General features: G+C 37.4%; 2 protein-coding genes across 2 annotated transcripts in view; one reads left to right on the forward strand and one right to left on the reverse strand.

The window, feature by feature from the left end:
* The window catches only part of LOC134754917 (protein takeout-like), a 37,255-nt gene extending 37,063 nt beyond the window's left edge, over nt 1-192 (forward strand). The window contains exon 5 of the mRNA XM_063691392.1: nt 10-192. Within this exon, the coding sequence (XP_063547462.1) occupies nt 10-161 (152 nt within the window). The 3' untranslated portion in view covers nt 162-192. The remainder of the gene's footprint in view (nt 1-9) is intronic.
* Nucleotides 193-3,461: 3,269 nt separating this feature from the next.
* Nucleotides 3,462-21,369, reverse strand: LOC134754923 (protein takeout-like). Its single transcript, XM_063691401.1, has 6 exons — nt 21,253-21,369; nt 21,070-21,159; nt 20,559-20,706; nt 17,951-18,084; nt 13,770-13,922; nt 3,462-3,961 (listed from the first exon to the last, which is right to left on the reverse strand). Exons 1-6 carry the CDS (start codon nt 21,323-21,325, stop codon nt 3,810-3,812), a joined length of 750 nt encoding a protein of 249 aa, XP_063547471.1. The 5' UTR covers nt 21,326-21,369; the 3' UTR covers nt 3,462-3,809.
* Between the last annotated feature and the right edge of the window lie 1,187 nt (nt 21,370-22,556).

Consider the following 22,556-nt stretch of genomic DNA (forward strand, 5'->3'; position numbering starts at 1 on the left):
ATATTTCAGGCGAAGCAATGAACCAGTTTCTGAACAACAACGCGGCGGAGATCATCGAGGAGATGCGACCGGCCGCGAGCGTGTCCATCGCCAAGCACTTTCAGGCCTTCCTCAACGCCGCCTTCACCAAGGTGCCCCTCGACGTTTGGCTCAAACCTTAATGAGCGACACAAAAATGTAATTAGAACGACATTGTCCATATTTAAGTTTTCACGTGACTGAAGTGGCTTCAGTTATTGGCTTTAAGGATGACTCACGTTAGACCGGGCCGTGACCGGGCCGGAGCTTCCGGCGCTTCGTTTTCTATGGAAAGCATCACGTGATCACCTGTCATGTCATAGAAAAGTAAGCACCGGAAGCTCCGGCCCGGTCACGGCTCGGTCTAACGTGAGTCATCCTTTAAGCGGGCATGACATGAGTTAGGTACCTATTGCATTGTAGTTTAACTAGTTTGTAGGTGTCCAAATGAGCAATTTTCTGAAAAAAATATCGAATGATCGCTTTTGATGAGAATATTTTCTCCTTTATTTTTTTCCGAATACTTACAATATTTCATATGCTAATGGAAATTTCCAGATTTAAAACTATTGAAATCTGAGAAATTTTCTGTTAAACGCTAGTCCAAAGATGATTTTATTTCTTTTCGTAATAATAATAATAGTATAATGAAAACATTGATATGGCAGGTGCCCGGATGTCTTTGCAATAACCCAGTCTCATCTCATTGTTCACCCAAACTTCAATCCATAGACCGACCGTTCACTTTTTCTACAATAGTCCCAATGCCTGCTGCGACCGGTTCATGGGTCTATTGTTGTGCCTGTGAACGGGTTCCAGCAGGCGTTCTACATGACATTAAAGTTCTCCAAGGGGCCTCTACGTGTTGGATCTATATCCCCACAAGCCTATCAAAAGACCGGGATGCATAGGCCCGTGATATCCTAGGAGATACATATCAATAAACGCTTAATAATAGTATTCAACCTACTTTCACAAACAGAACAAGAGCTTAGATCTCTTAGGTACTGATTTGCATGTTTATCTGCCGTTATTTCAGAACTTAACTCTATTCACTCACAAAACCTACTTAACCAGCAAATATGTACCTATGTAAATTGATTATTTTGTACTTATGAATGTGAAGAAAAGGAGTTGATATTACCTTATAATTAATACAAAATATATAATTGGTATAAAGATCGGATTTTCAGAGCATTGAGCTCTATCACCCAACCTCAAAATACATGGTTACTAAAGGGTGACTGACTAGCGAGGCATAGCCAGGATAAGCCGTTTATTTTAAATGCATTTATATGAGTAAGTACTACAGTACCTAAATTATCTAACCTTACAAAATATTATTAGACTTCCATATTATTGTCCAATTATTTCGAGCATGGCCAAAACTTTTTGTTAATAACTAGATATTTCTCAATTTTGCAAACATTATGTTAAATTAAATCACGTTAAACACTAAGTGCCTAATATTTACAATAGTTTAATAATTTTAATGTTTATTGTAAACGACTATATTCTAAGAAAGACGTTGATATACCTATACTACGGTATGTCTTTGGATTATAAGTATTATTTATTATAGTACCGTAGTGAATACCTAAATAAGTGTAGTGCATATATTACAGTTATGGTTTAAAAAAATGGTATTACTTATAGTACTTAATTTAATTCTTAAGGAAATGTACCTATCCGCTTTTATGTAACTGGTTAGAAAAGTACTTTTAGTTGTTATAACTAAATAATAAACAAACAAAAAATAGTTCAAACCATTTATTTTTTAAATAATGTTCTTAACCTAGATATTAAACAGGTAGGTACCTTTAATGTAGGTACTCGTATACTGGGGCCTGTAACACGAGCAAATAATTAAAACATAGATTACATGTATTAATTGCTACTCCTCAAACGGTGTCACTTTTGTTCAATAACTTAAAAATTTCGAAGTTTTTACGCTATATTTTTATACAACAAATATTGTCTTCAATGTACGCCATCATCATTGTAAGTAATGGTCGGGGAGCCCAAGAGGCGATTTTTGGAGTCACTCGAGCGCGTCAGATTAAGATATGTATGTGTACTTGCCACCGAGCAGGGAGTCAAGGACAGCCCGTCAGAATAGTAAAAAAAATTGCCACCTTGAAATGCTCGAGCGCGTCAGATTAAGATATAGGAATAATGCAAGAATAAGTAAATAAAATAAAAATTGCCGATTTGAGCAAGCAGAAGTGTCAAAAATCGTTAATGACGTTTAGGGCACCCAGCTCTTCTTCCCTTTAACTTTTTCGCTATCTCTGGCTCCTATTTGTAAATTAAGCTCTTTTATAGATATTATCTAGGTTGAGTATAACTTGCGGGTGTAAAATTTAATTGTTATTTATATTTTTATTTGTTGCAATTTTTTTTCTTTCTTTCTCTCACACTGTCCCCATATAGCCCTCCGTTGTCATTATTTTAATAATACGCTTTTAACGGAATATATAAACAATATTAATAACAGGGGAGCTCAATATGCTAAATTTTAAGTAACTCGAGCTTATAAAAAATCGTTGTTAACCAACATTTATTTAGAAATCTTCAAACTGCGATATCTCTTGAACTCCTTGGTCGATTTTGATCTACTTAGCGGCATTCTGCTCAGTTTTTTAGGTACAAAAAAGTTTACAAACAAAATAAATACATGCGAGAGGAATTTTAAAAATTATCTTCAAAAATGAAAAAAAAAAAAATTTTTTTTAACCGTCAAAATAAGGATACTGCTCCACATTATCGTCAGATAAGGGTTTTATATAACTGCATTGGACATCAATCTGAACCTGTCTGTATAAGAATCTGACATGCTTGAGTATTTCAAGATGGCGGTTTATTTTGCAACTTTGTGACTCTGCCATTTGCTTACGGATCGCTGAAATATTCAGATTATTGAAATAGACACTTTTGTAGGGTCCAACCTTTTAATATCTAACGCGCTCGAGTAAATTACTTTAAAAAAAAAATCTACCCTTCCGTATGACCACCCTGCCTATGTAAACCGGCAGATTAACATACCCTTGTTATCAGAGTCATGTTGCGCTACTGACACTACCAATATCCGACGCGTTACTCGTTACTCGTAACTCGAAAAAAATCTGTAGACGCTTTCCTGCTCGCTAAAAAAGAAAATATTATATAACATTTTTTTCTGCCTATGACCTAATCTTTCGATTCCAATAGGTCTCTATGACGCTCGCACTTTAGCATCGTCGCCTGCCCTGCTATAATTGACGTTGCTTGTCACGCCTTAAACATAACAAAATTCGCAATACATTGCGTCTTAAGGCGGGATTCCACTAGTGTGCGGCACTGTGCCGCAGACTTATTTTTGTACTGCATATGCTTTTGTGCCGCACAGTGCCGTACACTGGTAGAATCCCGCCTGTTAAGAATAAGTTTCAGTGTGTTAAAAATCAAACCACAAGTTATTTTTAAAAATCGCTTAACAAATGTTGGCCTGGTTGAGAGTACAGCCTACAGTTTAAGTTTTTGCCCCACCCGCTATGTTAATTAAGTTTAATACAATGTTAAATACAAATTGAAATATTTTAAGAGTAAAGTTTTGAGCAAGCAATGAAGTAATGCTTAGGCTGGTGGAGGGTAAAAAGTTCACCTGATGACCCAACTATACTTAGGTTAAATAATCTAAGGATAATTAACGGCACTTTTTGCAGTAATTGTGTCTAAATGGGTTAAAGCAAAGTGAAATGCCTTTTAATCAACGAGTCATGTGTCACCCTGGTCACCCACACCCACGGGTGTCAAAGAGCCAGCACGTCGTCGGCGCGGAGCATGCCGAAGGCGTGGTCGGCCAGCGGCTTGAGGAAGTCGCGCAGCGCCTCCTCCAGCGGCGCCTGCAGCTCCTCGGCCAGCTTCTGCCAGTTCTCGTTCAAGAACTTGTTCATGGCGTTACCTGTTACATAGGCAAAATCCTTTAGGTGAAGTGGGTACTATATGAGTACGTCACTTTCTGAGGACTTCACTTTCTGAGTTAGCCACTTTCTGAGTTCGTAACTATATGAGTTCGCCACTTTCTGAGTTCGTCACTTATACACAGGATACTTAGATTTAAGGCCGAGTGAGTTCATGTTCTTCTGTCACACTCACTGAGGGTAAGCACTCAGCGGGAGCGAGATGTAAGTGCGTGCCCGGCGGAAACGCGGATATCATGTTTTTTTATTTTTTGTACGTTTAAATTTAAGAAAAGTGATCTATATGTTCCCTCAAATTAGGCGAGGAAATTAATGCACAAAAAAAGTTATAGAGGGAAATGCATGGAACACAATTTTTGACTTCGTAGCTTTGTTTGGACTAGTTAGGTAAACATATCAATAGTCCCCGGCCGTAACCCTGGTTCTGGGGGGCAGAGGGGGGTTTGAAGGTTTCATCTTTCGGTTTTTCGATTATATCTCGGAAACTATGCGTCTGAGCGACTTAGCTACTTATACAAAATGAAAAGAGATTTAATTTGTTACAAGTTTTATTCAGTCAAGTTTTTCAATATCTTGTATAGTTTTTGAGATATCCGCTGTTGAAGGTTTATTTAGGGCTCTCATTTTTATCTTGATTATCTACATCAGTGAAGCTGCTAGGCCGGGCTTGGTATCGTTTTCGTATAAATCGGGGGTGCTGAATTCATTTATAGTATCAACAATGGAAATAGTAAAAACAAAATTTATTTTTTTTTTTTTTTTAAACTCCTCTTTCCGAAATAAAACTGAAATAAAATGTCTCCAGTGTCCAGAGCTGGAATCGAACCAGCGTCCCCCGTTAACCGCCTTCCCCGCCGTCCTCTTTTCGCTTAAACTACTAAACCAATTTTGTTGAAATTTGGTATAGAGATGGTTTCAGTCCCGGGACAGTACATAGGATAGTTTTTATAACCAAAATCATCTTTTAAGGGTGTGAAAAGTGGGGTGGAAATTTGTATGGGGAATCAAGAACCGCTGAACCTATTTAAATAATATGTGGGATGGTCTACATGTGTGATTTTGTTGAAAATGATACCAAACATGACTTCAAACCTAAATTTAAACAGGAATTCAACTTCGGCGAAGAAGCTGAATTTCCTCACACCAGATTTCACACCTTCAAAGTATGATTTATGAGATAAAAACCCTGTCTCGGGACTTAAAACATCTATTTACTAAATTTCAACTAAATCGGTTCAGCGGTTTAAGCGTGAAGAGGAGTTCCGAAAAATTGAACCTTAAAACCCCTCTTCCCCCCCCCCATCACCAGGGTTACGGTCGGGGACTTTTGATATGTTCATCTAACTAGTCCAAACAAAGCTACGAAGTCAAAAATTGTGTTCCTAGCATTTCCCTCTATACCTTCTTATTGCTTGGCCTAAACATGATATTGCCGATTTTTAGAAGCAATTTTAATATTTTTAGCTTTTGTTTTTTGATTTGCTACAAATTTTTAAAGTGCATTTTAGATCTATGTTCGTAGTTCTTTTCTATCGAGCGAAGTCCCTCGAGAAAGGCCTCAAGATTGCTAATTAAATTTATGGCAGCCGTATTAAAGGAAGATAGTTAATTTAAGTTCAAGTAGGCATATTGCAATTCGCTTATGAACGTCAAAAAGCTACACCGGCTCTAACCCTCCACCTCTGCCTCGAGTAGATTTAAATCCCCCCTCAAATGTAGGAGGGTTTCCCAATATCGGCAACAAACTCGGCGAGATACATCTTTTCAAAACATGATATCTTATAATTAACATGCATTACGAGTATACCTATAAGAAAAAATACAATTTAAATTACTATAGAATTCATGCAATTACATACATATCATAAATACGTAGCTCTTTCAGAAAACATTACAATTCTTACAAAAGGAAAATAAAATAAAATAAATAAAAGAAATGAGACTATACTCTAATACCCATAATACAATAATTTTAATTGCTACTTGTTGTTATTACAGTTTCTGGTGTGAACCATGCATGTTTGTCTGTCTAGTAGTCCTCTACTCTGTATTTGACAGTCTGTAATAAGCCTTCAACATCAATGACTTTTTAAAGTAATTCTTAAGAGCTGGAAAGGGTAATCCAGGTAACTTGTTATAAAAAGAATTTTTAAGAAAAAAAATCGACTTCAATGGGGGATGCCGCTGAAAGTTCACTTATTGTTGATGGTGCACTCTTAGATTCCAGACAATGAAATGAAAAAGACAGCATCTTTTGCCTAATTATGTAGAAAAGGAGGTAAAACGACCCATTTTTTTAGTAGCATTTCGTTTTTGTAAGGGTCGCAGTTCTAACCTAACCTAACCTACTTTTCTGATAGCAGTTCTGTTCTGTGAGAATCGCAGTTCAAAACCCACCCACCTACCTAACCCACATTTCTAGTAGCATTTCCGGGTCCGGGTCTGGGTCCGGATCCGAGTCCGGGTCCGTGTCCGGCTGTCCGGGTCCAAGTTTGGGTCAGAGTTCGGTCCGGGTCCGGGTCCGAGTCCGGGTCCAAGTTTAAGTCTGGGTCCATAAGGAAGAAAACAAATCGCCGAAAGTGAACTATGTGTCATTGAAGAGTTCCATTCTGATCATCATCAGCAGTTCCACTTCATCAAATGTCACTTTTTTAAATGTAAATGCTGGATTTGATGATGAAAATACAAAAATCACTATATGTATGCCTTTCACATTTGAGGAGTTCCCTCGGTTCCTCGTGGGTCTCATCATCAGAACTCGAGCTTGACAAAAATATGTCTTAAAAACTTAAGTTGCTTAACAAACATAAAGAAGAGGACAAATCGCCAAACGTAAACTATGCGTCATTAAAGGGTTCCATTCTGATCATCATCAGCAGTTCCACTTCATCAAATGTCACTTTTTAAAATGGAAATGCTGGATTTGTTGATAAAAATACAAAATTCGTATGCCTTTCACATTTGAGGAGTTCCCTCGATTCCTCATGGATCCCATCATCAGAACTCGAACTTGACAAAAATGTTTCTTGAAAACCTAACTTGCTTAACAAACATAACGAAGAGGACAAATTGTCAAACGTGAACTATGCGTCATTGAAGAGTTCCGTTCTGATCATCATCAGCAATTCCACTTCATCAAATGTCACTTTTTAAATGTAGGTGCTTGATTTGTTGATAAAAATACTAAAATCACTACATGTATGCCTTTAATATTTGAGGAGTTCCCTCGATTCCTCATAGATCCCATCATCAGAACTGCTTTTTGACAAAAACGGGACCAATCTATGTATATACTTATAATCAAAAAAAGAATTTTCAAAATCGGTATAGAAATGGCGGAGTTATGGAGTAACAAACATTTAAAAAAAAAAACAACCGAATTGAGAACCTCCTTCTTTGAAATCTTGAAGTCGGTTAATGAATGCATTGCCCAACGAATGAATTTTGGGCAGAAATTATGACGTAGGACTGTACCTCTAAACCATCTCTAAACCTAACTTTCAGTTGCTTTTTGGCTAGCCTATTTGACAGATGGAAACAACAGACTTCTGTCTTGCTGGAATTCGGTCACAGGCGCCAGCGTTGGAAATATTCGTCCATCTCTAAGTCTCTTTCCAAGGTGGCTTCTGCTGTTTCTAGACGCTTTGTCTGAGTTACTAGGGCCAGGTCGTCAGCATAGTCAAAGTTTCGCGAGGCCGTGGCAGGTAAGTTATGAATATAAAGGTTAAAGAGCAGGGGAGCTAGTACAGATCCTTGGGGCAGACCATTTTTTAAGTGAACTTTGAAGGGAAATCCGAATTTACAGACGATAAAAAGAAACTGAAAAAGGGTATCTCCCTTATATTGCCCGGATCCGAGAGACCCCTTATGATAAGTCAAATTAAGTAAGTTCAAATTTGTAACAAAACGGCCGCCATCTTGAATTTCTGCAGTTTTGATCTGTCGATGATGAAAATCGATATCCATTGATTTAAAGAGGCTTCATTATGTACCTAATGTGAGGACTTGCCAATTTGTAACAACTTGTACATGATGGAATGTTTTGAAGTATGTGGTTAGGGACAGCCTTACCAATACTTGCAATATTTGTCTGTACCGCACTCCTGTAGATAGTCAACTTAATGAGTTCATGCAAAAGTTAGAACTATTATTAGATCACTTTGTTAATAAAAAGTGTGGTGAAAATCTGTGGTGACTTCAATATAAATCTCCTCGTAGCTGACAAAAAAGGGATGAATTGTTACGGTTTTAAGCTGATATTTAATGACCCCACGTTCAGGAGAAATAACACAATGTCTAGCATTGATAATATTATAACTAATATATCTGATGATGCTATCCTAAATTACACAATCGATCACAACAATTTAGCGGATGGACAAAATGCAGGGATTTTCAGTGATTTCTTCCTTAAAGTAAAAAATGTAAAAGAATCGCCACATTACATTCTTACAGAGCAAAGATTGTTTAATAGATCAAATAACAAAAAAATTAGAGATTTAGTACAATCAATTAACTGGTATGAGCTAGGAGTGAATAAATTTTTAGAGAAGTTAAAAAAACTATTCCAACAATGTTTAAAAAAAAAATTCCTAAATAAACGGGAAAAATTAAGATGGGTTACTAAAGGAATTAAAGTATCTAGTAAAATGAAAAGAGCCCTTAACTCGATTAGTAAGTCTGAATGTGATAGTTCCATTGTAAGATATCGCGACAAATACATTCAACTTTATAGAAAAGTAATGAGACACGCTAGGAGGCTTTGCAGTTCAAACTGAATTGGAAAGATCGATTGATTCTGTAAAATATATTTGGAAACTGGTTAATAAGTGCAGAAATAAGGTTAAACAAAACAGGCAAGGATCCATACAGCTTGAAGTGGACAACAGAGTAATTAATCAGTGATTCAACAGAAGTGGCTGACATATTCTCGAACAAGTTTGATCATGGTAAAAATTTTGGCATAATCAAGAGTAACACTGCGTATGAAATGTTGGAGAGTGGTGTCAAAAAATGCTATAATGATATGAACTGGTGGTCTATAACACCTACGGAAATCACGAGTATTGTTTCCTCTATGAAAAACAAAAAATCTTGTGGAAATGATGAAATGCCGATTTCAGTTTTCAAAGACAATATAGATTTATTAACGGGGCCATTAGCTTACTTTTTTAATAAGTATTACGACCTGGGCAATTTTCCTGATCAGCTCAAAATAGCTAAGATCCTTCCTTTACATAAAAAGAATACTAAGAGTGACCCCAAAAACTACCGACCTATCTCCTTGTTACCAGTGATGCCAAAATTGTTTGAAAAAAAACATCACAAAAACCGGCCAAGTGCGAGTCGGACTCGCGCACGAAGGGTTCCGTACCATTACGGAAAAAAACAGCAAAAAAATCACGTTTGTTGTATGGGAGCCCCATTTAAATATTTATATTATTATTTTTAGTATTTGTTGTTATAGCGGCAACAGAAATACATCATCTGTGAAAATTTCAACTGTATAGCTATCACGGTTCATGAGATACAGCCTGGTGACAGACAGACAGACGGACAGACGGACGGACAGACGGACAGCGGAGTCTTAGTAATAGGGTCCCGTTTTTACCCTTTGGGTACGGAACCCTAAAAAGACTTAGTACACTTCGCGATTGCAGAATATAATAGATCCTAGGCAATTTGGTTATCAGAGAAATATCGGCACAACGAACGCTATAGATACGTTACTTACCGACGTAGTGCAATGCCTTAACAACGGATTGAAGGTAGCGGGAGTTTTCTTAGATCTAAGCTCTGCCTTCGATACGGTGGACCACACGATCCTTTTACAAAAAATAGACTACTTACTTTGTAAATTTGCAATAAAATATTGAGTATTGAGTATAGAAGATTATGGAGTTAGAGGTAAAAATCTTGACTTACTTAGAAACTACTTACAGAATAGAATACATTATGTTGAGATTAGAAATACAATAATAAACAAAGAGAGAGTTTTTAAGTCTAGAATTACCACTATAACACGAGGCGTTCCACAGAAGTCCATTTTAGGTCCTATATTATTTATCCTATTCATTAATGATGCCATAAAGTATGTACAAATTGAAAGTAGTAATATTCACTGATGACACGAACGCAATTTAGTGCTAACAACGAAAATGACCTAAAAATAAAATAAGTGCAGCTCTCACGGTTTTCCATGCATGGTTCAAAGAAAATAATTTAAAACTTAATACAGATAAAACTAGCATCTTGTTGTTTAAGAGTGATCGCAAGAACCAGAATAAACTTGAATTCGTTTTTGATAATAAGGTCTTGTGTTCTGTTGAAGTTGTCAAATTTCTTGGTGTCAATATTGATCAATTTCTTAACTGGAAACAGGAACTGGAGCAAATAGATAAATCAATTAGTTCCGCCTGCTACGCTTTAAGGATCCTAAGAGAACTCATCGGGACAGACCAATTAAAGGTAGTATATTATGCCTTGGTTGATTTAAAACTAAGATATAGTATAAACTTCTGGGGAGCTACTTACGATAATAATATAAAAGGCTTTTATACTTCAAAAAAGAGCACTTAGAATAATGGTGCGGGTACCCCAGTGGGTTTCATGTAAAGATTATTTAAAAAAACTAGAAATTCTTACTGTGCCAAGTCTATATACATTTTTTAACTTTGTACGGATTTAGTCAAATCTCTGACAACGAGTAAAACAGAGGATGCTAGGATGCGTAGATTAGCAACAAGGACAAAGAATCTCAACCGCCCTTATACTCCCAATATTAAATTAGCAGAATACTGTGCTTGCTACCAAGCTGTTAAAGTTTTTAATAAATTACCAGTTGAGCTCAAATTTATTTGTGACCCCGATACATTTAAAGTTAAGCTACGTGCGTTTTACTTCAGAAATGTTTGTATACTCTTGAAGAATTTTTTCAGTGTGACATAGGGAATTAATAATAATATTTAAATGCTTACATAACTACTTAAATTAGTTAATTTGTATGTATTGTTCTTTCAATTCTATAATAAAATGTTAATCGGTATATATATTTTCATTTTTTTTTTCAATAATCTTTTAATTTAGTTTTTACTTTAATTTTTAATTTAATTTTTACTTTTGACGTTGACGTTTTGTTATTAATATTTTTTTCTTATTCTGACATGTAACTGATTTAATTTAATTATTTTTACTTATTATTGTTGACATTTTTCTTTATTATTTATAATTGATTAATTCATGTTTATATAATTTTGGGCATTTTTTTTGGATTAAGTATTATTAATATTTTTTATTGGTGGCTATGATGTTTGTTTTTGTAATATTTTTTGTGTGTTCTTGAATAAAAAAAACCGGCCAAGTGCGAGTCGGACTCGCGCACGAAGGGTTCCGTACCATTACGGAAAAAAACAGCAAAAAAATCACGTTTGTTGTATGGGAGCCCCATTTAAATATTTATATTATTCTGTTTTTAGTATTTGTTGTTATAGCGGCAACAGAAATACATCATCTGTGAAAATTTCAGCTGTCTAGCTATCACGGTTCATGAGATACAGCCTGGTGACAGACAGGCAGCCGGACAGCGGAGTCTTAGTAATTAGCCTCATGCATGAAGTTTATATTTGAACGAAATATGTTTTATTCGGATGTTTGTTACCGTTATATCATGTTACAAATGCATTTCCGTTTTTAAATTACCATTTAGTTACTTAAAATTATAAATAAAAAGTACAACAATTTGCCCGCGAAAAGCTAGTGAGCGAAACGCTCGAAACGCCACGTGACGTCACGCGTTCGACAGATTAGTGTCATTAGTAGCAAACGTCAGTTGGGCCGCCCAACGTGTGACGTCATCACGCTCTGTCGAATTCGCGCCAAAAATTATGAGCGTTTCAACCGCTCAAAAATTTTCAACATTTTAAATATTTTTTAATAAAATAATGTTAAGGTTTACAAAAGTATTTTTATCATTTCCGGTGTTCCAACGATATAAATTATGAATCCAAAAATAAAAATAAATTCATGCATGGAGCTAATTGGGTCCCGTTTCCCGTTTTTACCCTTTGGGTACGGAACCCTAAAAAGAGCCACTTCCCGGCCTAGGCCTGCAACTTTGTATGATATTTCATTACAGACCTCTCGTCTAGCCGCGCCTGAGACGTGATACTTCCCAGCCTAATATGTAAAGAACATAATGTCAATATTTAATTGCATGTTTGAGAAAATACTATTTCATAACCGCCTAAATATAAATTAGTATTTTAACAAATACTACTTCAAACCTAAGGGTTTATTCTTTATCATTTAGGCTTTACGACCGAGTTCAATGAACTACCAGCGACAACAACGGGTGACAGACAGACGGACAGACGGACGGACAGACGGACAGCGGAGTCTTAGTAATAGGGTCCCGTTTTTACCTTTTGGGAACGGAACCCTAAAAATTATGAATGATGAAGAATGATTAGTTGTAGTCTGAGGTTGAAATTGTAAGAAACGGCTGCCATCTTGATATTTTTCAATTCTGTGTCAATTAGCTCCATGCATGAATTTATTTTTATATTTGGATTCATAATTTATATCGTTGGAACACCGGAAATGATAAAAATACTTTTGTAAACCTTAACATTATTTTATTAAAAAATATTTAAAATGTTGAAAATTTTTGAGCGGTTGAAACGCTCATAATTTTTGCCGCGAATTCGACTGAGCGTGATGACGTCACACGTTGGGCGGCCCAACTGACGTTTGCTACTAATGACACTAATCTGTCGAACGCGTGACGTCACGTGGCGTTTCGAGCGTTTCGCTCACTAGCTTTTCGCGGGCAAATTTTTGTACTTTTTATTTATAATTTTAAGTAATTAAATGGTAATTTAAAAACGGAAATGCATTTGTAACATGATATAACGGTAACAAACATCCGAATAAAACATATTTCGTTCAAATATAAATTTCATGCATGAGGCTAATTATATTTAAAATATCGATATCTGTAGATTCTGACTTCCCGGTCGGTCGGACACAAAAGCGACCGTATGTAGTACAGCTAATCTGGTTGCTGTGGTATCCATTGTTCGTGAAGGTATATAGGTAGGTAAGGTAGCATGTCGGGCCATGCTCAGTGTATGGTTCCGTAGTTAGCTGTCCTGTCCGTCATAATAGACTGCCACAAACGGGGATATTTTTGGGTATTCTGTATTGTAACAAGCAAAAGGCCTTACCTTAGCCGCACTTTTACTAAGAAGGGAAGACTTTTTGCAAAAACTCAAAAATGATTTAACCGATCACCTATAGTTATAGTTTTCCGAGAAAGTATTCACTAAGCTAAAGTTAGAAGGGGGGGGGAATGGACAATATTTTTTTCTTTCGGAGTGACTATTTCCGAAAATATTATAATTATCAAAAATTATCAAAAAGGTTATGACGTCCTCTATCCATAGTGGGAGCGAAAAAAAATTTCACCACGGAACCCTAAAAAGTGAAGCACTCAAAAAGTTACGAACTCAGAAACTGGCGAACTCAGTAAGTGACGGATTCAGAAAGCGAAAAACTTAGAAAGTGACGTCAAGAAAGTCGCGTTCTCAGAGAGTATATCGAAAGTGATCCTCAAGCGTGACCTACTCCGTCTAAGGGGTAACTCCTTATCTACGAAATTCCAGTGTTCAAATGTTCATTGCGCAACCTAATAGATACTGGGTTAGGGTAGAAGCACTCAGCCCTTTGTCATATCATATGTAATCCCCCTGACCTTTAGGAAAAACCTAATATTATATTGTTAAAACGTACCTAACTCCCCATCTCCACCAAAAAGGTTGTCGAGCTGCAGCTCCGCATGGCCGATGTGGAACTTAACGGCCAAGCTCTCGCAGGTGAGCGCGTCCGGCGCCCGCCGCCGAGGCGCGCGTCCCAGCGCGATCGACACCACCGCGTCGATATTCGCTGCAAGGCAACACGATATACTCGAACAGTTCTCGCATTCAGAGGAATGGCAGACGAGCCCCGCTAGCCCGCCACAACCACAATTCCGGCCTGTGTACAGCGTGGCGCACTCTCCCAGTAGGTCCTCTCTTGGTCAAAAAATAAGTAGGTCCATATTTAAACAGAAGCTCGATTAAGTAAACACTTTTTTCCGTATAGAAAGTGTTTAGACTTCTCACCGTCCCCCTATCCAACTGACGATTATCATCGCACTTGAATATTTAGTCATGCAGCTAATAACATGTTTATTTATTTATTATTTTATTTTATTTATTTGGGGCATCAACAGCAATACAAAAAGTAATACATAGCATAGTGAACAGAAAACATAGCCAATAACAGATGTCCACAAAAGTACAACTAACATGCAATAACTAAGTGGAAACAAGAGAAAACTAAGTGGAAAAAAAAGAAGACGGGAGGAAGAATCTAATTACAGGCCTATCGCTATTACGTCCCTTCTCTCTAAGGTCATGGAGCGTATAATTAACGCAAAGCTCCTGAGATACCTAGAAGAACACGATCTGATCAGCGACCGCCAGTATGGTTTTCGACACGGTCGCTCGACTGGTGATCTTCTAGTGTATCTCACACACCGCTGGGCTTCGGCCATTGAGAGTCAAGGTGAGGCATTGGCAGTTAGCCTGGATATAGCGAAGGCGTTCGATCGGGTCTGGCATCGGGGTCTCCTGTCGAAGTTACCATCTTATGGATAGCCGGAGGGACTATGCAAATGGATCGCTAGCTTTTTGTCCGGTAGACGCATACGAGCCGTAGTAAACGGAAGCTGCTCCGATAGCATGGACATTAACGCTGGCGTTCCGCAAGGTTCTGTGCTATCCCCAACGCTGTTTTTGCTGCACATCAATGACAAATGACATTTTGTCTATCGACATTCACTGCTATACAGACGACAGTACTGGGGATGCCTATTACACAGGCCGTGCCAACATCCCTCGTTCCGTGGTGCTGGAGAGTCGTGAAAAGCTTGTGTCGGATATTGAGAGCACTCTATCCAGAGTTTCGGTGTGGGGCCGAGACAATTTAGTGCGATTCAACCCCACCAAGACACAAGTTTGCGCGTTTACCGCTAAGAAAACCCCATTTACTGTGGTCCCTCAGTTCGAAGGCACAGCCCTTACCATGTCGGGGAGTATTGGGGTCCTCGGTGTCGACATCTCCAGTGACGTCCAATTCCGTAGCCACCTGGAAGGGAAGGCTGCACTGGCATCCAAAAAACTCGGTGTGCTCAATAAAGCGAGGCGATACTTTACTCCGGGGCAAAGACTACTGCTATATAAATCTCAAGTCAGACCCCATATGGAGTACTGCTGTCACCTTTGGGCAGGAGCACCTGGATGCCAGCTTAGACCCTTCGACTCAGTCCAAAGCGCGCTGTACGAATTAGTCTAAGATACGGCATATATGGTCGACCTTCACCCACACGTCTGACGGATGAAACTTACATTTTATGAAAGAAAATATGTTTCTGAACATAAATAAATAGGGTTGCCTAAAGAAATATGGTCAAGGCTATTTTGAATAAAATTTTGAAAATATTTTTTTCTTCTTCAAATTTCACCGATTTGTCTGACGAACGAAATAAGTTCCAATGGAAAGTATACAACTTGTACAACATGAATAAATTAGGTTGCCTATGTTTTCCGGTCACTATTATGAGGTTGCCGTGTTTAAACGGGTGAGTTAAAATCGATAATTGCACCCATCTGTCTGACGCTTGAATTATATATCAAAATAATGGTAATTTTATTGCGAATACAATGGTATAGGGTTGCCTGCAAAAATCCGGTCACAAATAAGGGTTGCCAGGCTTTTAAAGAAAATAAGAAGGAAAGACTATTAGTGATAACTCAAAAATGGCTTAACTGATCACGATTGTTTTAACTATTTTTAAATTTGTTTATTAATCACTATTTTTGTGATTTTTTTCATAATTTTTGGATGGATGGTTCAAAAGTTAGAAGGAAAAACCCTTTTTTTCCTTACTAAATAATTATTTCCGAAATGATTCACTTTATCAAAAAATGTTGTTTAAAGACCCCTATTTATTTTGAAAGACCTATCTAACGACACCCCACACTGTAGGGTTGAAATAATAAAAAAAATCACACACATTTTGTTTCTTTCAAAGCGATTATTTCCGAAAATATTCAGTTTATCAAAAAATGTTTTTCTAAAATCCCTATTCATTTTAAAAGACCTATCCAACAATATCCAGCACTGTAGGGTTGAAACGATAAAAAAAAATTGTTACACACATTTTGTTTCTTTCGAAGCGATTGTCTCCTAAAATATTCCCTATGGTGTGGGATGTCGTTGGATAGGTATTTTAAAATGAATAGGGGTTTTCTGAAATTAATTGTTGATAAAGTGAATCATTTCGGAAATAATTATTTAGAAAGAAAAAAAGGGTTTTTCCTTCTAACTTTTGAACCATGCATTCAAAAATTGTGAAATAAATCACAAAAATAGTGATTAATAAACACATTCGAAAATAGTTAAAACAATCTTGATCAGTTAAGCCGTTTTTGAGTTATAGCTAAAAGTCTTTCCTTCTTATTTTCTTTAAAAGCCTGGCAAACCTTATTTGTGACCGGATTTTTGCAGGCAACCCTATACCATTGTATTCACAATAAAATTACCATTATTTTGATATATAATTCAAGCGTCAGACAGATGGGTGCAATTATCGATTTTAACTCACCCGTTTAAACACGGCAACCTCATAATAGTGACCGGAAAAACATAGGCAACCTAATTTATTCATGTTGTACAAGTTGTATACTTTCCATTTGAACTTATTTCGTTCGTCAGACAAATCGGTGAAATTTGATGAAAAAAAAATATTTTCAAAAATTTATTAAAAATAGCCTTGACCATATTTCTTTAGGCAACCCTATTTATTTATGTTTAGAAACATATTTTCTTTCATAAAATATAAGTTTCATCCGTCAGACGTATGGGTGAAGGTCGACCATATATAACGTATCTCCTACTAAATTGTCGACGATCCCAAACTCACAAGCGGTATTGAACCTTTTAGTCTAAGGAGAGACTTTGCCTCCTTGTGTGTGTTCTACCGCTTGTACAATGGGCTGTGCTCTGAAGAATTGTTTGACATGATGCCAACGGCCGCTTTCTATCACCGCACCGCTCGCCATCGGCAGGGCGTTCATCCTCACACTCTAGCACCTAAATGGTCGCGTACTGTGCTGTTTAAGAGGAATTTCCTCCCGCGGACGCTTCGGGTGTGGAATGAGCTCCCTGCCGAGGTTTTCCCGAGGGGCTACAGTATGGGGTTCTTCAAAAAAGGAGTGTACAGGTTTTTAAAGGGTCGGCAACGCGCATGTAATATCTCTGGTGTTGCAGGCGTCCATAGGCTACGGTGACTGCTTACCATCAGGCGGGCCGTATGCTTGTTTGCCACCGTCGTGGTATAAAAAAAATACAAACTAGATATGGCTTGCATAACGTGTGTGTGTGTGTGTGTGTGTGTGTGTATGTGTGCTTGATACATTTGTTGCATGTAAAGTGTGAATCGCGGATTTTTATTAAGAGACTTGTCGGATTTTCACATAAAGTGTCTTTTTTTAGGGTTCCGTACCCAAAGGGTAAAAACGGGACCCTATTACTAAGATTTCGCTGTCTATTTGTCTGTCTGTCCGTCTGTCTGTCTGTGTGTCTGCCTGTCTGTCTGTTTGTCTGTCTGTCCGTCCGTCCGTATGTCACCAGGCTGTATCTCATGAACCCTGATTGCTAGACAGTTGAAATGTTCACAGATGATGTATTTGTGTTGCCGCTATAATAACAAATACTAAAAACAGAATAAAATAAATATTTTAGGGGGGCTCCCATACAACGTGATTTTATTTGTCGTTTTTTGCGTAATGGTGCGGAACCCTTCGTGCGCGAGTCCGACTCGCACTTGGCCGGTTCTTTACAACAAAACGGTATCGAACAGTGCTTACCGTACTTCCCGGAGAATTGTCCCTCTCCTTCGATAGGCAGCATCAGCAGCTGCCCCCACAGCTTGTAGTTGCCCTTCACCCTCAGCTCGGGGATGTACAACTCTGACACTATTTTATGTTGTTTGGAGTCTACTCTAAAATGAAAACAAAACAGGTCCTTTAGCAAACAACTAACAAGTGTAACTAACAATTAAAATTAATAAAATCAGGAGAAATAATTCGTGTAGTTTTGTAAATCAGTACACTTGTGGTGTCCATATGAACATAGAAGTCCTGGGGGGCGGGGGGTGTGCTGAGGGTGTAGGGGGGAGGGGTTTGAAGGTACCCTTTTCCAGATTTTTGGTCATATCTCGAAAATCTGTACGAATAGCATTATAATTACTTCGGATAAAAGTTTTTACATAAAATTTTCTCAAGGTAGTATTTATTTTTACTCTACGATCAATACTTTAGGAGTTACAGGGTGTTTAAGTTAACAAGGAAATAAAAAATAGACGATTTTATTTCCATCTCAAATTTTTTGTTAAGAATAAAGTTTAATAACCTGCTGATCATAATTTAATAAAAACCGGCCAAGAGCATGTCGGGCCATGCCCGTAGTTACCCGCCCGTCAAAATATACTTTTTGCAAAAACTCAATAATGGCTTGACCGGTGGTTTGCTATAGTTTTCCTTGAGTCTTTAATAAGCTTTACTGTCACGATTTTTTGGACACAAGTTCAAGTTTAGACCCTGGTCGAAAAGTGGGAACGTTTTTTTTTCTTCAACTATAGCGTGGGGTGTCGTTGGATAGGTCTTTTGAAACGAATATTGTTCTTCAAGAATCATTTTTTGGTAAACGTAATATTTTCGGAAATAGTCGCTCTGAAAGAAAAAAAAAACCCGCCAAGTGCGAGTCGGACTTGCGCACCGAGGGTTCCATACTTTTTATTTTTATATTCGAGTTGATTGAATGAAAGGTAAATTGCGGTTGACGATTTATGACTTTAAAAAAAAAACTACTTACTAGATCTCGTTCAAACCAATTTTCGGTGGAAGTTTGCATGGTAATGTACATCATATATTTTTTTTTGTTTTATCATTCTCTTATTTTAGAAGTTACAGGGAGGGGGGGGGACTTTTAGTATGTTCACCTGGACAACACGCGGTATAATTGTACCAACACGACTACACAAATTATTTCTTCTGAGCGCCCATTAAATTTAATAAAATTAAATTAAATAAGCCTTTTATTTTTCTCATTTTTGTACATGCAGAGTAACATTTTTTTCATTAACATGCAACAAACAAATAAATATTTAATTTAAACATTTCAATTTACAGTGACATTATTAATAATTGTTTATTTGAATTTATTATTTTTATAATACTTAATTTAATTGTGACAATTAAATTAAGATTGCCCATATTCGGCTTAATTTGTCGTGGCTATATAGGGATAATAATATTGATAAGTAACTTTACAATGTATGTGCTCGAAAAGTGCGTTTCCTACGGAGCCATATCATGCGGAAAGTACTACTTTTCCGCACTAGTGCTTTTTGTTTTCAATTTTTTTTTACAGTACATATGGTGCTACTTTCTCGCACTAGTGCGGAAAAGAGCACTTTTCCGCACTAGTGCTTTTTGTTTTCAATTTTTTAATAATTAAATGTATTTGCCAAGATATGTTTTTTTAACAATGTGTTACTATGCATTGTGCGAGTAATCGCACAATGCATAGTAAAACATTGTATGATACACGTGCGTAAAGATGATTTCCGCATTTGTTGCATAAATAGCTATTACTATACCTATGCAATCGTATATTTCGTATCACATCAATCAGCGAGTGTGAGTATTTTGTTCCTACCTACCTATAATTGTGCTACGGTTACCAATCCTCTATCTAAGGTGCGTCCAGATTGCCCGAATGCGCTGCTCACACGATGCGCACGCGCTGCACGTGCTGCACGCGCATTTGCGCTGTAATCGGGTAATCTGGTACGGGTAATGGACACCTATAAAGACTTAACTGGAGAGTTACCTGTACAATATAAGTGAAGCCAAAACATTGCCAGGTTTAGGCGTTGCGGAGGCCGCTATTTTCTTTTTCAAGATCCAACCATTAAACATATCATTAATTTCCATTTACGATAGTCGATAAGAGTCAGAAGTCGGAACTAGATATTTTAAGACAGTTACAGAAGTTTAAAAAACATTTACCTAAAAAAACGTCCGAAAAGCATTTATGTATATGGTGATAACAGAATAACGTTATGAAAATAGTTTGCATAATGTCAATACCCAGGGAGAACTAGGTTTGCGTGGAGAAATGCATGATCGTCCGCTATCCTACTCCCGCAATAAAATAATACGCCATGTTGTTAATCAATCAATACTATTTAAATTAGCGATTTCTCACTAAGCTCTATTATTATAGTTGCTACACTCGAGCAAGTAATTCTTGCGCCAGACACACGGCAGCTTTCTTTCGGAAATATAATGTAATAAAAGTTGTACCTAGGTAATGCATATATGCAAAGCAAATTCGAAGCGAGATGACACAGATGCCTTAATGCAAGACAAGTTAAGTAAGGCAACAGTCGAAGTTAGAAGTGTTACATACTGGACGTCCTTGACGCGCATGGTGGACGGGCCGCGCACGGTGACATCAGTGTAGGAGGAGGTGACGGCGAGCGGGCCCGCCGCCTGTTGCACGGATAGCGCGCCTACCACCAGCGGCTCGCATGCCGGCACGCCGTACTCCGGTACTCCTGCGCCAATACACCGGCTCATTACAACATGTAACTAAAATAGTGGGGATCCGTTTAAGGGCATATTTGGTATCATGTTCTGATAAGAAAAAAGTAGAATAATTTTTAATTTGACGCATTTTTTTTTCTTTGGGGCAGGTCATCCTTGTCGGCCAACCTTCCATGCAAAGGCCAGAACTTTACTTCTACTTTTTACTAATCAGAACACCCCAGTATCCCGGATCCCCAGTATTTTTGTTACACCTTGTAGGCACAAGACAGGGTAAATCATGTGGGGCGAGGGTCGTTGCGAACGAGGTGCCTATGAAATTACAGGATTAAAACCATACTTGATTTAAATCGAAGTTTGTAGGTACTTGTTACCTGTAGCTAATTTTGGGATGTAGGCGTTGAGAGCATCACGCAGACAGCGGCCGAGCGCCTTTTCCTCGCGAGGGCACACGAACCCGCCGACTGAAACACACATGCGTTACTTGTCATGACGACGGTTCAACTTCACGCTAAGCAATTGTACCTATAACTATAACTAATTAAATTGTACATTACAGTTGACGAAGTCTTTGTCTATTGCTGCAAACACTGAACTGACTCCACTAAAGAGCCATATTATATTCCACATTTTAATAAAAATACTGTGTTTAATGGAAGGACTTCTTCGCTCAAGCTAATAAATAATAAAGGAAACGTGATGATAAATCATGATATTTATCTTAAAATAAGTTGCAATTTAGTAATAGTTATGGAAACACTATCATTAGATCTTATGAAATGATAAACTCATCACGTTTTATTTTCTGTAATAAAAGAGATTAACTTCTTTAAATTAAAATAATTGATATTACGCCATTGTTTTGACCAGGTTACCGATATTAAATATTTTAGCACACTTGCAAGTTTAGTTTCATGTTTATAACAAGTTACCTGACGATGCTTTAAGATTACCCTTTCCAGCTTTAAAGAATTACTTAAAAAAGTCATTGATGTTGAAGGCTTATTACAGTCGAGGGCTACTTGACAGACAATCATGCATGGTCCAAACCAGAAACTGTAATAAAAGCAAGTAGCAATTAAAATAATTGTATTATGTGTATTAGAGTTATAGGTGACTCAACTATTTTATGTAGGTATTTCATAACAATCAGTTCGATTTATATAATATTTAATTAATACACTCATTTCTTTTATTTATTTTATTTTCTTTTCCTTTTGTAAGAATTGTAATGTTTTCTGAAAGATATATTTTCAAATAAAATTTCTATAAAGAAAAGTATCTACTGTATGAATTCTATAGTAATTTAAATTGTATTTTTTCTTATTTACTCGTAAATCATGTTAATTATAAGATGTAATGTTTTGAAAAGATGTGTCCCGCCGAGTTCGTTGCTGGTCCCATATTGGGATACCCTCCTCCAATTGAGGGAGGATTTAAATTTAGGATTTAAACGAGGCAGAGGTGTAGGGTTAGAGCCGGTGTGCCGCTGAGTAGTGAAATATATAAATGTCGAGGATGCAGCGCTGAAATATAATAAACTATCTTCATCTTTAATGTCCCCTTCCAAAACGTGATCGTGGCATTAAATATGGTAAATTATACCTATTATTTTTCGATCGTTGCTGACCATGACTCTGAATGATGGACCCCCAATGGAATAGATAAATAATAGCTGGTCGAGTGAATAAGGTTGAGGTAGTTGGATGTTCAGGGGAGCGATGTAAGTTTGGCCCTCGATGGTGTGGCTGTGCTGTGGCGTCACGTCAGAGGGCCCTTGTCCAACTGTCCATGCAACACTACCTACACTCGCTCTATTTGTTTACCCCGTGTTGCAGAAGTGTGCCACGACCGCGCCGCG

This window comes from Cydia strobilella, chromosome Z, assembly GCF_947568885.1.
Source record: "Cydia strobilella chromosome Z, ilCydStro3.1, whole genome shotgun sequence".
NCBI classification, from domain to species: domain Eukaryota; kingdom Metazoa; phylum Arthropoda; class Insecta; order Lepidoptera; family Tortricidae; genus Cydia; species Cydia strobilella.

What these genes read in the sequence shown, in the direction of transcription:
- LOC134754923 (XM_063691401.1), bottom strand. Translation starts at nt 21,325, where the DNA reads ATGTGGAATATAATATGGCTCTTTAGTGGAGTCAGTTCAGTGTTTGCA. An exon ending in CATCCCAAAATTAGCTACAG is followed by an intron (nt 20,707 to 21,069) that starts GTAACAAGTACC and finishes GTATTGGCGCAG; the next exon opens with GAGTACCGGAGTACGGCGTG. An exon ending in TGGTGGAGATGGGGAGTTAG is followed by an intron (nt 3,962 to 13,769) that starts GTACGTTTTAAC and finishes CCTATGTAACAG; the next exon opens with GTAACGCCATGAACAAGTTC.